Source organism: Loxodonta africana, chromosome 15 (genome assembly GCF_030014295.1).
Source record: "Loxodonta africana isolate mLoxAfr1 chromosome 15, mLoxAfr1.hap2, whole genome shotgun sequence".
Taxonomy (NCBI): Eukaryota; Metazoa; Chordata; class Mammalia; order Proboscidea; family Elephantidae; genus Loxodonta; species Loxodonta africana.
This window is the reverse complement of record NC_087356.1, coordinates 65,660,652-65,677,353: the sequence shown is the minus strand read 5'-3', so window position 1 is coordinate 65,677,353 and position 16,702 is coordinate 65,660,652. Positions and strand designations below refer to the sequence as shown.

General features: G+C 37.0%; 1 protein-coding gene across 1 annotated transcript; it reads right to left on the bottom strand.

The window, feature by feature from the left end:
* Positions 1–6,647: 6,647 nt before the first annotated feature.
* LOC100676762 (olfactory receptor 8G50-like) lies at positions 6,648–7,742 on the bottom strand. Its single transcript, XM_003423002.3, has one exon. The coding sequence runs from the start codon at positions 7,596–7,598 to the stop codon at positions 6,648–6,650; it is 951 nt and encodes a 316-aa protein (XP_003423050.1). The 5' UTR covers positions 7,599–7,742.
* Between the last annotated feature and the right edge of the window lie 8,960 nt (positions 7,743–16,702).

Here is a 16,702-nt window from a genome sequence, read left to right as displayed (position 1 = left end):
TAGCCTCTTAAACTGTGAGGAAATAAATTTCTGTTTGTTAAAGCCATCCATTTGTGGTATTTCTGTTATGCCAGCACTAGATAACTAAGACAGAGGACAAGTAGAGATACATAATTAGTTATGTTCATCATTAAGTGCATTGGAACAAAGGCTAGAGCAGAGGAATCTAATATTCTAAAAGTCAAAGACTGGGATTCAACATAAACCTCCTTCTTCCTAAAGAGTTCTGCTCTGTACATTTTTCTCCTCCTTTGTTCTGGAGAGGAAAATGATTCTGATGATCCTGTTGGATAGTTCTGAATACTAACCTTGCAGTACTCATTGATGATGTGTGACACATAACCTAATAAAGTCCCCTTTGGCAATTATTATGAGTCACTAGTCTTGATTTCACAATACTGATGCCCAAGGCCCTTTGCGTTGGTTGGTTGATATAAGAGAGAGAATTTATTCTCTGGGTATAGATGCTATGTGTCTGATTAGAAATAAACAATCATAATGACCTCCCACTAGATTCATATCTCACAGGTATCAAATCTTGGGAAACTAAACAAGTAGAATTTCCCCTTTTGCCCATTGGCTCTCAAGTATTTAATATTCTCACATAAGTGTAATTTATTGTTCTTGTTTCATTCTGGATTTTAAAGATGTGACAGACATTGTTAGAGCTCCAGTGAGCTTCATGGTAATCTATTTGTATTTTTAAACATTCAAAATTTCAGGAAATGTCGAAGACATGGATGAAATATATTTTCTAGATGGATTTCCCACCGAGAAAAGAAAACGACCTAAGATATAAGATTTAAAAGGTACTCCCCTGCAAGGATCTCTGCTAACACTATTTAAACATTAAGATGGACACATCAAACAGTAATACTTGGAATATTTTAATTTAGAGGCTGAATGAAAGCATCTTGCAGATATTGCTTTGAGTTCCTAACATGCCTACCATGGAGAGATAAAGCTTTTTTTTATTTTAAAAGTAAAAGAAAATTGTTTTAAAAACCTGGAAACATATGCATTATAAAGATTATGTAAATTATCTATAAAGACTGAATTACATTGCTAGGTATAAAATCTATATTTTTAAATATTCATCAAAAGATTTATTAAGTGTTATCTCGTCATATAATAATTACAATAATAAATAGAGTGTAATAATTTGCTTGAGTTTACCTTAAATGTTTTAATTAATGATTGATGTGGCCTTTAATCTGCTTATTTTTATGTCATTTTTAAAAATTAGAGTGGGAAGGGCACACATTTAGTAACAATGTAATACATAAAACCGTGGAAAATTTTGCTATTAATAATTATATAAGGAGACTTGGTGGCACAATGGTAAAGCACCAGACTACTAACAGAAAGGTCAGGGGTTTGAAGCCACCAAACATGAATAACTCATTCATATGATTTCAATGCACAGTCAAAAAATGTCATTTCTACATGTCTGATTCTATAATACGGGCAAAAAGAAAAATATTTTAGAAACAGGGGAAAAAGAATACAGGATTCTTAGGGAAATGGAGGTGGCAGTAAAATACTAAAACTGTGTAGAAAAGCATGTTGTATAAAAACAAGTAAACATACACATAACATATTCAGCCCTGATTAGTCTATCAGTCTCTTCCACCATAGAGTTACCATCTTGTTGGCAGGAATTATGTCTTATTATCTATCATCTGCTCCCATTTTTCTTTTTTTGGATATGTTGTTGAATTCTATCGGCTAGAATTTTGTTGAGGATTTTTGCATCTATGTTCATGAGGGATATAGGTCTGTAATTTTCTTTTTTTGTGGTGTCTTTACCCGGTTTTGGTATCAGGCATATGCTGGCTTCGTAGAATGAGTTTGGTAGTGTTCCATCCTTTTCTATGCTCTGAAATACCTTTAGTAGTAGTGGTGTTAACGCTTCTCTGAAAGTTTGGTAGAACTCTGCAGTGAAGCCGTCAGGGCCAGGGCTTTTTGTTGTTGTTGTTGTTGGGAGTTTTTGGATTACCTTTTCAAGATCTTTTTTTGTTATGGGTCTATTTAGTTGTTCTACTTCCGATTGTGTTTATGTAGGTAGTGTTTTTCTAGGAATTCATCCATTTCTTCTAGGTTTGCAAATTTGTTAGAGTACAATTTTTTGTTATAATCTGATATGATTCTTTTAATTTCACTTGGGTCTGTTATGACATGGCCCATCTCGTTTCTTATTCAGGTTATTTGTTTCCTTTCCCGTATTTCTTTAGTCAATCTGGCCAATGGTTTATCAATGTTGTTAATTTTTTCAAAGAAGCAACTTTTGGCTTTATTAATTCTTTCAATTTTTTTTCTGTTCTCTAATTCATTTAGCTCAGCTCTAATTTTTATTATGTGTTTTCTTCTGGTGCCTAATGGATTCTTTTGTTGCTCGCTTTCTATTTGTTGAAGTTGTAGGGACAGTTCTCTGATTTTGGTTCTTTCTTCTTTATGTATGCGTGCATTTACCTATATAAATTGACCTCTGAGCACTGCTTTTGCTCTGTCCCAGAGGTTTTGATAGGAAGTGTTTGCATTCTCTTTGCATTCTATGAATTTCTTTGTTCCCTCTTTAATGTCTTCTATAACCCAGTCTTTTTTCAGCAGGGTATTGTTCAGTTTCCAAGTATTTGATTTCTTTTCCCTGATTTTTCTGTTATTGATTTCCACTTTTGTGGCCTCGTGGTCTGAGAAGATGCTTTGTAATATTTCGATGTTTTGGATTCTGCAAAGGTTTGTTTTATGACCTAATATGTAATCTATTCTACAGAATGTTCCATGTGCACTAGAAAAAAAAGTATACTTTGCAGCTGTTGGGTGGAGTGTTCCGTATAAGTCTATGAGGTCAAGTTGGTTGATTGTAGCAATTAGGTCTTCCGTGTCTCTATTGAGCTTCTTAATGAAGTTTTTTTTTTTTTATGTGTTCAGTGCTGTCATTTTGATGCCTTTTTATGTGTGTTGTTGACAATTTCATTTTTCCACTTACTTTTTTGTGCTGATCCATTTTTCTTGGTATGTTGCATGCTCCTCATTTTCATAGCAGTCGAATATGTGTTTGCTGAGTTGGTGTGTTTTTCTTGGTTTTTATTTTGAGTTATGGAATTGTTAGACCTCTTTGTGGTTACCTTAATATTTACCACTATTTTTCTAAGTAAAAACCTATCTTGTATCGTCCTATATCGTCTTGTTTTCCTCTCCATATAGCAGTTCTATGCCTCCTGTATTTAGTCCCTCTTTTTGATTATTGTGATCTTTTAAATAATGACTTCAGTGTTGCCCTGTTTTGAGCATTTTTTTCTTTTTATAATTAATCTTAATTTGTTTTTGTCATTTCCCTATTTGAGTTTATATCAGGATGTTCTGTACTATGACTTTCTGTTGTGTTGGTATCTGATATTATTGATTTTCTGACCAATTTCCTTTAGTAATTTTTGCAGCTTTCATTTGGTTTTTGCAAATTCTCTAATCTTGTGTTTATCTGTAAATGTTTTAATTTCACCTTCATATTTGAGAGAGAGTTTTGCTGGATATATGATTCCTGGCTGGCAGTTTTTCTCCTTCAGTGCTCTGTATATGTCATCCCATTGCCTTCTTGACTGCATGGTTTCTGCTGAGTAGTCTGAACTTATTCTTATTGATTCTCCTTTGTAGGAGACCCATCTTTTATCCCTGGCCACTTTTAAAATTTTCTCTTTATCTTTGGTTTTGGCAAGTTTGATGATAATATGTCTTCCTGATTTTCTTTTTAGATCAATCTTACATGGGGTTCAACGAGCATCTTAGATATGTACCCTTTCATCTTTCATGATGTCAGGGAAGTTTTCTGCCAACAGATCTTCAATTATTCTCTCTGTATTTTCTGTTATGCCTCCCTGTTCTGAAACTCCAATCACATGCAAGTTATTCTTCCTGATACAGTCCCACATGATTCTTAGGGTTTCTTCTTTTTTTTTAATTCTTTTATCTGATTTTTCTTCAACTATATTGGTGCCAATTGCTTTATCCTCCACCTCCCACACTCTGCATTCCAATTCCTCAATTCTGCTCTTCTGCCTTCCTATTGAGTTGTCTAATTCTGTAATTTTACTGTTAGTCTTTTGGATTTCTGAATGCTCTCTCTCTATGCATTCTTGCAGCTTATTAATTTTTCCACTATGTTCTTGAATAATCTTTTTGATATCTTCAACTGCTTTATCAGTGTGTTCCTTGGCTTTTTCTGTAGATTGCCTTATTTCATTTCTGAGGTCATCCCTGATGTCTTGAAGCATTCTGTAAATTAGTTTTTTATATTCTGCATCTGGCAATTCCAGGATTATATCTTCATTTGGGAAAGATTTTGATTCTTTAATTTGGGGAGTTGTAGAAGCAATCATGATCTGTTTCTTTATGTGGTTTAATGTTGACTGCTGTTTCCAAGCCATCTATAATATATTGTAATGATTTATTTTATATTTGCTCACTGAGTCTTATCTTGTTTTGTTTTCTTTCAATATACGTAGATGGGCTACTAGATTGTGCTGTCTTGATTGTTGTAGCCTTTGAATCACTCATGTCCTATTACCAGCTGGTTTGGGCTCTTACCAGATATATAAGCCTAAGAGTCCATTCACTATTCTTGAATAGAATCTGATTTTGGGTCACCAAATGTGTGGTGTAGACTGTCACCTATTCACTTAGATGAGTAGTGGTGATAGTTGTGTGCATCAGATTCTAATAGCAGCAGGGGGTCATACTCCAGGGGGGCATAATGCTGAGAGCTTTCCCCCAAGTGCCAGTGAGGTAAAAAAAAAGTTTTTTTTTTTTTTTTTTTGGTGTGTCTCTATTCCTAAAGCACTTTGGTGGGTGGGCTCTGCAGCTGTTCCTTAGGCACCCAATGCATGTACCTCTACAGTTTGATAGGTGTCACTATCCTCAGACCACTTTGTCAGGGGGGTAGTTAGTTAGGGTGGAGCTTCAGCCCTCAGTTCCCCATTGTGGGTCAGTGAGGGCTCTGTTTAATAGGTAGAGATATTAGACCTGGAAAACTTGTCTTTCCAGTAATCCCCTAAGACAATTACAGTCAGATCATTATCAAACTTGCCTTTGCATTATAATAGCCACCTTGTTCCCTGTAGGGATGAAAGCCCAAGACTGTGGATCTCATATGCTTGGCTGGAGCTGGTTCTGTATTTTTAGTCCATTTTCCAGAATTCAGAGAAGGAATTTTGGTCCCTGGGTTTTATGTAGCTGCTTCTCTCAGGCCAGGAGAATGGGTTAGGAAAAGACCAAAAAAAAAAAAAAAAAAAAACCACAGAGCACTTCATTCCCTGGCCCAGGAAATCCCAATGTTAATGAAGCCATCTGGGCAGGGAGGGGAGGGATCAGATAGATAGGAGAGAGTAGCACCCTGGAATATAGACAAAGTTACTTATCTTTCTTGGTGATGACTATTTATCTGAGATTCCTGAGGGGTGTGTAGCCTGTGTGCATTGGCTGGGTCGAGATTGTCCTGAGGGTCAGGCCAGCGTCCTGTGCTTGTGCTGTCTCAGAAGCCATGGTCAGTTCCTCCACTCCCAGTCCAAAGCTCAGCTCCAAGGTTCCCCGGCTGGGACACCATACTCCAGGCTCCAAAACCAGTCACTGCCTCCCGGTGACTTCTCCTGTCAGCTGCGTCATTGCGCTGCCTGCCTGCACTGGGTGGGCTTCCCCCGAGGTCACTTCAGGGGACTAGGACTGTGTCCCATGTTTGTGCCATCTCAGGAAGCCATGGTCAGCTCCCCTGAGCCCAGTCCAAAGCTCGGCGCCAAGGTTTTCTGACTGGGATGCTGGCTCCAGGCCCTGAAAACAGTTGCTGCTTCCCCGTGATTGGTTGTTCTCTTATTAGCCCCGTCAGTGTGCAGCCTGCTTGTGCTGGCTGAGTCTCTACGGAGGTTACCCCAGGGGGCTAGGGGTTAGGGCTGTGTCCCATGCATGCCTCACTGCAGCAAGCCGCAATCAGACCTGCCACTCGGCACTAGGGAACTCCGAGGGCTCAAGGCTGTGGCACCAGATGCCAGTTCCAGAGGCTGTTGCTGCTTCAGGATGCAGCTTTTCCTCACCTGTCACTCAGGTCAACTATTTAGACCTGTCTACCCGCATATTTCATAATACAGTTTTCTGCACTTAGTCATTAGTAGGTAATGAACTTTGTAGATTTGAAATGGTTAAGAATTATTTACTCTGGAGATCAATTTTTTCCTGAAAATTTTATTCGTACACTTATTAGAAACAAGGGCCAAAACACAAGCTATTCAGAAAATCAAAGGATATAGACCAAAGAGATCATTCTATGAATTATGATAGCTAAGCCTTACCAAAGTGCCAAATCCCATGTACATAAATTATAACCTCCCCACATGAAGGCCTTTGAAGATTAAAAAAAATTAAAAAAAAAAAAAGATTAGAGGTAATATGGATTACTAGGGGTGACATCTGGGCCTTCCTAGAATTGACATTGCCTGCCATGTGACACGCCATGTGACAGACAGCCAACCATATGACACTATGAATCCAGTCTTATCCTTGGGAACTGCCTTCCAAATAATCAAGTGTTGGCAATAATGTCACTATTTCTGTATATATGTTGCAGTGTCTGGGCTTCTTTCATACTGAATATTCACCAAGATTTATAAATCTTTGTTAATGCAAAACAGCCTTTTCTCAATGATTTTATTGAGAGCAACTTTGACATCCTTATTCCTCAGGCTGTAGATCAGGGGGTTCAGCATTGGCACAATAATGGTGTAAAACAGAGGAGACACTTTGCTTTGGTCCATGGAGCTGACACTTGATGGCTGCAGGTACATGAATGCTGCAGAACCATAGAAGATTGTAATAGCCAAAATGTGGGAGCTACATGTCCTGAAGGCTTTGGACCTGCCCTCAGTGTAGCTAATTCGCAGGATGCTGGCAATGATGGAGGCATAGGAGCCAAGGACAGTCAAGGTTGGTGCAAGAGTATTAAATGCACTGAAGCACAAAATTACCACTACATTGATGTAAGTGCTGGAGCAGGAGAGCTCCAGTACTGGGAGAACATCACAGAAGTAATGGTTGATTATTTTAGCCTTGCAGAAAACCACTCTTAGCATGCAACCTGTGTGAGCTGTGGCACTAATCAAGCCCATCATGTATACCTCAACTACCAGCCTGGAGCAGACCTGATAAGACATGGTTACTCTGTAAAGCAATGGATTACAGATGGCAACATAACGATCATAAGCCATAACACCTAACATATGACATTCTGATAGAATAAAAAAAATGATGATGTAGAGCTGAGTCAGGCATTCAGGGTAGGAGATGGTGTTCTTCTCTGTCACAAAGTTCACCAGCATTTTGGGGGTAATGACAGTGGAATAGCAGAGATCAATGAAGGACAAACTGCTGAGGAAATAGTACATGGGAGTGTGCAGGTGAGAACTGAGCACAATCCGTGTAATCATGCCCAGGTTCCCCACCACTGTGACCACATAGGCTCCTAGGAAGAAAAGAAAGAGGGGCAGCTGGAACTCTGGTTTGTCTGTTAGCCCAGCAAGGATGAACTCAGTCACTGTGGTGTGATTTCCTGCTGCCATTTTCCTCTGGGAAATCTACGCAGGAAGAGAAGAAGAAATTTGAAGTAGGTGTTTATTTATGCAGCATGAAACAGATGCAAGTCTTATCAATTAGGTATCTCCAGTTCTCTCTCCCTGTCCCTGCTCTATGTTGGAAGTTAAATACTCTGGGATTATGGGTCATGCACATAAACACCAGATGGAATTATATCATTTTGCCTGTTTGTTTTTATTTCTGAACAGTCTCTGAACATCCAAAGACCTGTTCTGATAACTTAGAATATTGCGTGTTCTGACCCAGGTGGTACAATGGTTTAGCATTGGATTACTTACTGGAATGTTGGCAGTTCAATGCCACCCAGTAGCTCTGCTGGTGAAAGACCTGAAAATGTGCTAATGTAAAGATTACACCCTAGAAGACTATACGGAGTAGTTCTACTCTGTCACATGGGATCGATAGGAGTTGAAAATGGACTCAGTAGCACCTAACAACAGCAACAACAACAAAGTACCTTCCATGCCTTATTTGAAATCCTCTCAACTCTTCAGCAGAACAATGCTACCAGGAAAGAAGTACCTGTTACCATGAAGTTGATTCTGAGTAATGTGGACCTTGTGTGTCAGAGCAGAACTATGCTCCACAAGGTTTTCAAAGACTGATTTTTTGGAAGTAGATCAGCAGGACTTACTTCTGAGGCTCATTAACCATTTGCACTATGCAGGGAATCCACAACAATTACTAGTATACTTATTTTATATAGTTGGCTCATAGTGACCACTAAAAAAAAAAAAAAATTTTTTTAGTGGTCAAATATTTGCCTATGGCATATTATAAACAAGTGATCACTATATGAGAGAAGACTTTTGTGGCTGTATATGGGTCCTTCACCATTTCACCTTCTGTTTCTTCTTTTAGTTAGTCATGTCTGCTCTCCAGTCTTATCTCTTTATCATTTTAGAGAAACACTTACTGCAGTTAATGTGAAGTGAATATTAAAGTATAAAAATAATGTACTGATCACTGAGGTAGGCTGGTTTCCCTTTAAAGAGTACCTTGTCTACTGGCAACAATTTAAAAATATAGAAATAGAGGCTCTGGGAAGTAACTGAATGGCTGGCATTAAGTATGTTTCTCAAACTGAGCCCCACATCCAGAAAGAAAGTGTGTTTTCTAATGAGGAGAAGTCAGAAGTTCTATGACTGAAGGTAAAACTCATTCCCAAAACACCACGTGCTACATATTCTCGTGTAACCTGGCATGGTCCATGACCCTTGGAGGTTTTGTTCCAGGGGACCATGGCTACAGGATGGAAAACTTACATGGTATTTTGACCACGTTGTCTTTGCATGTCATATGCATGTTGTGTTGTTGTATTTCACACTCACCTTTAGATCAGATCTTTTATCACTCCCTCAACGGCATTAAAAAGCAGAAACAGTGTCTATATCTCTGAGACTTGGGTTTTGAAGGAAGTTGATGAGTCCCTGGATTGGGATACCATGATGACAGTTCTATGTTCAAAAGAAAAAGATGATAAAGATATCATAAAAGATTGATGATTTATCAGAAACAAGGAAAAGAGTGTAGAGATAAGAATGAATGTGAGGATTATATTACTATTTATTATAAAAAAATTATTATAAAAAAATATAGGGTGGTATTATTCAGTGCTTACCATGTGATTAGAACTGTCTAGGCACTTCATAAATATTATTTAATATATTTTCCCCAGCAACCCTATATATTATAAGCTTATGATTCCCATTCCATAGATGAAAAAACCAAAACTTGAGAGTCTTAAGTGAGTAATTCTAGGAGATAGTCGATTTTCAGTATAGTTGTGAATGATGGTTTCGTAATAAAAAAAAAAGAAAATTTCCTAATAGTACAGATAAATTTCACATAACTATGGGAAATAAAAGTAATAGTAAAAGACTTGTACTAACACTTTTATCTCCTGGAAATACCAATTGGCTAAAAGCAAAAAAAAAAAAAAAAAAGCATGTGCAAAATACATGCTACATTCAAAGAACATAAGAGCTGGAAAAATTATGATATTAATAATTAACATTCTTGTGTGATTCTAATTAGACAAGCATGTAGACTGAATCCCACAGTGGTGAATCTTACACTTGTCATCTATCCATGCTCAGATTGCTCAACCAACAGTGGATGGATAAAGGGACATAACTAAGGTTACAACTTGTAATTAATCAAAAAGCCATTATCTTTCTCAAATTGTCAATTTGGCAATAAATGTTTGCTGAAGGTATTTGTGCTTACACTGTGCAAGTGATACATGAAAACAAGCAAATATAAAGCCAAAATTACATCTTCTGTGGACTCCTCTGCTTTCATGTTCCAAGATTATTCAAGTAAAACACTAATGACCAAGGTTATTACAATCTCAGTCTTTGCTATTGGCAATTTTCACATGTTTACTACTTTGTGGATTATTATTAAAACTAAAGTCTTTGAAAATTTTAAATACATAGACTTTGAAAGTTTTTTTTGTTTGTTAATAAGAAATAGTTTTGTTGTTGAAGCTTCTTATCTATAGGAGTAAAGTTTACCTATGATTGTGAAGGAAACTTTCTAGAGTGAAAGATTGTTAGTTTTAGATAATATCAGAACACTGCAAAATTATGATTTAAAAGTGATTGGTCTAGAGTTTTGAAATAGTACCAGGAAAAAATGTTTACCTTCTCAGGAACACAATTATTTGACTTATTTTTGAAAAATAAGGTGTGATTTGCTACCATTAAAAATGTTGCTAGCTTATCAGATGTGCTTCTGAGAACAATAAAAAATGATGTTAATTCTCCAATTAAAATGTCTTAGGGATTGGTAAATGTCTTTTATGGAGTTGTATCACTGCAGAGCTTCTCTTTGACACAATGAAGGCACTGATATGATGAATATATCATTATTTATAATCCTTAAGCTATCCTTAGATATGTCATACCTTAAACAGTATAATAAATTTAACATCAAATAATAATGCTTTTAAGACAAAAAATAAACTGTTCTATGGACTACAAAATCTCAAAGCCATGTTTTTTTTCTCTCTTTTTTAAATTGTATTTTAGATGAAGGTTTACAGAACGAACTAGCTTTTCATTAAACAATTAATGCAATATTGTTTTATGACTTTGCTTAACAATCCCACAGCTTGTCACCACTCTCCCTTCTTGACCTTGGGTTCTCTATTACCAGCTTCCCTGTCCCCTCTTGCTTTCTAGTCCTTGCGCCTGGGCTGTTGTGCCCCTTTAGTCTCATTTTGTTTCATGGGCCTGTCTAATCTTTGGCTGAAGCGTGAACCTCAGGAGTGACCTCATTACTGAGTTAAAAGAGTGTTCGGGGGCCATATTCGTGGGTTTCTCCAGTATCTGTAAGGCCAGAAAGTCTGGTGTTTTTTTGAGTTAGAGTTTTGTTCTACATTTTTCTCCAGCTCTGTCTGGGACCCTCTATTGTAATTCCTGTCAGCGCAGTCAGTAGTGGTAGCCAGGTTCCATCTAGATGTACTGGACTCAGTCTGGTGGAGGCTGCAGTAGAGGTGGTCTATTAATCCTTTGGACTAATCTTTCCCTTGTGTCTTTAATTTTCTTTATGCTCCCTTGCTCCTGAAGGGGTCAGACCAATGGAGTATCTTAGATGGCCACTTACCGGCTTTTAAGACCCCAGATGCTACTCACCAAAAGAGAATGTAGAATATTTTCTTTATAAACTATGTTATGCCAGTTGAGCTAGATGTTCCCCGAGGTCATCTCAAAGCCACTTTAGACTTAAAAATTGTAACTGTCATATTTCCAAATGTATCTGTAAAATAGTGGTAATGAAGTAGTAGATAACTTTCCAAAGAAAATGAATAATTTCATTTCAAAATCATATACATGAGATAGTGCTGGTATACATAACATACAGTCCAAGCAATATTAAAGATTTAGTGTTTTGTTTTTTTGTCTTTCTAGATCCTGTAGTAAAACTTGAGTTTCGAGTTTCTGTATTGTATATTAAATATCTAGTATCTAAAAACCATGTGAAATTAAAATAATGCCTTTTGTAGTTTTTTCACAAAGTCTTAAATTAAATCACTTGAATCATTTTTCACAAATTAATGCATTACATTTTAGATATTTCAGAATTCCATTTTGTTTTCAAAAAGATTTTTAAAAAATTCTAATAGCTAAGGAAAAATAAGCTTAAAAATTAGGAAGAATATGTGCTAAATAAATCTGAGTGGAGCAGAGCTTGAATTTTAAACAAAAAATGTGTGTACAATATACAACCCAAAACCTAAACCTACTGCCATCTAGTCAATTTTGACTCATACACAGTAAGTAAATAAATAGTCACTGTCAAATTTACTCTGACTCATGGCAACCCGATGTGTGTCAGAGTAGAACAGTGCTCCACAGGGTTTTCGATGGCTCACTTTTTGGAAATATATCACCAGACCTTTCTTCTCAGGGATCTCTGAGAGGATTTAAACCTCAAATCTTTTAATTAGCAGCTGAATAGTTTAATCATTTGCATCACCCAGGGACACCAGGCACCCAGTAAAAAAAGCAAATCAAACCCTTCCCTGTCAGGTCGATTCTGACACATGATGACCCTATAGGATAGAGCAGAACTGCTCCATATTGTTTCCAAGGAGCATTTGGTAAATTTGAACTGCTAACCTTTTGGTTAGTAGCCGAGGTCTTTAAGCACATATACCCAGTAGTTACACTAAATTACTATAATATTATATCATAAATAAATTTCAAAATGATTTTCAGATATTTTTAGTATGATAATGTAACTCACATGTCTCCAGAGCAGGTAATATCCTGGGAACCATTAAGAAAGATATTCAAATAAGATGAATCAAGTACAATCACACATATTAGCAGCATTTTGCTCCTATGCTCCCTTCCACCTGGACCATTACTCTTAAAGCTGAGGAAAGGGTGCTTGGCTTATATCCTCTCCTGAGTCATTTCACACTATGGCCTGCTTCTCTGCTGTTACCTGGCACCTATCGTGGATAATAGCTCTATTGGTTCTTTCACACCTTGGATACTCACTATTTCCTGGAAGTACTGGGACTGCTTCTGCTATCCTTTGTTTTCTTCAGGCACCATTAACACATGACTGATGAATATAATGCAATTTTATTAAATGTTCCAGTATAAAAAGTTCTTATACCATAGGCAGAATGCAACTGCTAACCGAGTGTTAGAAAGCCATGGCCATGAGGAATGTATTACTAACACTGTTGCTCCAGCAGTCTGAGTTTAGCTGCCATGTTCTCTTATCTTTCTACATCAACAATTGTAAACCACTGAACTTGGGAAGAAGTAGTCCAGTAGATATATGTATATCCCCAACCCCACCCCTATATATATTTTGGTAAAAGTGCTTTAGAAATATATTTGAATTTAGAGCCTTTCACAAAACATGCACTTTTCAAATCATTAATCTCCGTCTTAACCCTTTATATATTTCTGTTACCTCCTTGATCCATAAGGCATTCAAGTTTGTGACTCCTTGCTAGACCTTTTGTCTTGGATTGAATTGTGTCCCCCCAAAATATCTATCAACTTGGCTAGGTCATGATTCCCTTGTATGATTTCGTGATTGTCTACCATTTTATCATCTGATGTGATTTCCCTATGTGTTGTAAATCCTATCGCTATGATGTAATAAAATGGATTAGCAGTAGTTATATTGATAAGATCTACAAGATTAGATACTGTCTTAAGCCAATCTCTTTGAGATATAAAAGAGAGAAGCTAGCAGAGAGACAGGGGGACCTCATACCACCAAGAAAGCAGGGCTGTGAGCAGAGCAGATCCTTTGGACCTGAGTTTCCTGTTCTGGGATGTTCCCAGACCAAGGCAAGATTGATGACAAGGACCTTCCTCCAGAGCCGACAGAGACAGAAAGCCTTCCCCTGGAGCTAATGTTCTGAATTTGGACTTGTAGCCTACTAGACAGTGAGAGAATAAATTTCTCTTTGTTAAATCCATCCACTTGTGGAGTTTCTGTTAAAGCAGCACTAGATGACTAAGATAACTTTCTTCTAATTCTCTTGGAAACCAACTCCTCCTTGATGTGACAAATGGCAACCCCAAAATCCCCTTTTCTTAACATACTGCAAATTAACTTTTATTTTTGACAAGATTCCTCAAATATAAATGATTATAAGTGTAAGCTAGATACAAGAAATTAGAAGTCTGTGATACAATATGATGTGTACATGCCCTGCCGAAAAATCTTTTTTTCATAAAAACAAAAACCCACAGCTAACATCATACATAATGCTGAAAGAATGAATACTTTCCTCCAAATATCAAGAATAAGAGAACAATGTTCTCTCTAGCCATTTCTATTGAATATTATAGTGGAGATTCAGGGCAGAGCAATCAGTCAGACAATGAAATAAAAGGTAACCATGTTGGAAAGGAAGAGATAAAACTATTAAAAGATTATATAAATTTGTGTATGGAAAATCCATAAAAAATATATTAGAGCTAACTTAAAGTTTCAGCAAAGTTGCAGCTTAACAATCAGCACAAAAAATTCAATTGCATTTCTATATATTAGCAATGTTGTTATGTGCAGTTCAGTCAGTTCCAACTCATAGCAACCCTATGTATAACAAAACAAATCACTGCCTTGTCCTGTGCCATCCTCATAATTGTTGCTATGTTTGAGCCCATTATTGCAGCCACTGTGTGACTCCATCTCACTGAGGGTCTTCCTCTTTTTTGCTGACCCTCTACTTTACCAAGCATGATGTCCTTCTCCAGGCACTGTCCCACGTGATAACATGTCCAAAGCATCTCAGATGAAGTCTTGCCATTCACCATTCTTAGGAGCGTTCTGGCTGTACCTCTTGCAAGACAGATTTGTTTGTTCTTCTGTCAATCCATGGTATATTAAATATTCTTCAACAAAGCCATAATTCAAATGCATCAATTCTTCTTTGGTCTCCCTTATTCATTGTCCAGCTTCCACATGCGTATGAGGCAAATGAAAAGAAAATGGCTTGGGTTCACACCAGAAAACCTGCTGCCTTCTAGTTGATCCCAACTCATAGTCACCCTATAGGACAGAGTAAAACTTCCCCATAGTGTATGCAAGGAGCAGCTGGTGGGTTCAAACTGCCAACCTCTATGATTAGCAGCCTAGCTCTTAACCACTGTACCACCAGGGCCTCAAGGTGACAGTTTTACTATTTAACACCTTAAAGAGGTCTATTGGAGCAAATTTGCCCAATGCAATATTTGGTTTGATTTCTGGTATTGGTCATTTTGAATTGAACTACCATATGGCATACTATGCCAGGAACGACAAATTGAAGAGGACTGGTGTTGTGTTTGTCTTCAAAAAGAACATCTCAAGATCTATGCTGAAATAGAATGATGTCAGTGATATTATCCTTATCCCTACAAGGAAGACCAGTTAATACACTATTATTCAAATTTATAAACCAACTACTAATATCAAAGATAAAAAAAAGTGAAGATTTTAACTAAGTTATGCAGTCTGAAATGATCAAACGTGCAATCAAGATGCATTAATAATTACTGGTGATTGGAAAGCAAAATTTGGAAACAAAGATGAAGGATTGTTAGTTGGAAAATATGGCCTTGGTATTAGAAACCACATGGGAGATCCCATGATATAATTTTACAAGTCTAACAACCTACTCATTGGAAATACCTTTTTACAACAATGTAAACGGTGACTAAACAAATGGACCTCAAAAGATGGAATGCAGAGAAATGAAATCCTCTACATCTGTGGAAAGAGATGATGGAGAAGCTCAATATCATCAGTCAGAAAAAGGCCAGGGGTTGACTCCAGAACAGACCATCATTTGCTCATATGCAAGTTCAAACTGAAGCTGAAGAAAATTAAAACAAGTTCATGAGAGCCAAAGAATAACCTTGAGTGTATCCCACCTGAATTTAGAGACTGCCTCAAGAATAGATTTGATGTATTGAACAATAATGATTGGACTAGATGGCACCTAAGCACAACAACATCTAGAATATGTTAAGAATTCTTACAAGTAAACAACAAAAAGACAAACACACAATAAAAATATGAGCAAGAGACTTGAATAGGCATTTGTCTAAAGAAAATATGTAAATGGCCTATAAACACATTAAAAGATACACAACAGCATTAGTCAATAGAAGAATGGAAATCAAAACCACAACCAGACACCTTTTTACACCCACTAGGATGACTATAATTCAAAAGACAGACAATAACAAGGTTTGACAAGGATGAGGAGAAATTGGAATTATCATACATTGCTATGTCCTAAAGGGTCAAGAAGAGACAGAATCAACTCCATGGCAATGGTTTGGTTTTGTTTTATTAATCATGAATTATTAATAAATTACATATATGGGAGAGGCATATATTCTATTTAAAACTTCGTCCTATATCTTTTATCAGAGAAAAAAATTGAGCAAATATAAAAATAAAGTAAACATTATTTAAAACCAAACCAAACACACTGTCCTCGAGTCAGTTCCAAGTCATAGTGATGCTGCAGGACAGGGTAGAACTGCCCCATAGGGTTTCTAAGGCTGTAAATCTTTACAGGAGCAGACTGCTGCATCTTTCTCCCCTTGGGCAGCTGGTGGGTTCAAACTGCCAACTCCCAGCAGATGTAAGTGAGGTATCCAGTAATGTGTTGCCTGACATCGGCTTTCCTCTGACTGCAAGATATTTTGCCATGTGCAGACAGCAACACTCCCAAGCTTTGGGTCGATTCTATACTTTCCTATGAGGAATATAAAAATGTCTAGAGGACAAGCAGTTTGTATTTGGTTATCAACTGAAAGGCTGGTGATTTAAACCCACTAAGTGGTGCCATGGAAGAAGTGCTTGGCAATCTGTGTCCATAAAGATTATAGCCAAAAAAGTCTATGTACCTCAGTTCTATTCTGTAACACAGAGAGTGACCACAAAACACAATCAAATTGAGGGCAACAGGTTTACAGCATAAAACTGTCCATTCATGATCAAGTTCAGCTTGCTGCTGCTCTTTTACACCCCTAAATTATGACTTACCAGTTACCCTTTATAAAATCTCAATTTTTTTTTTTTTCAAATC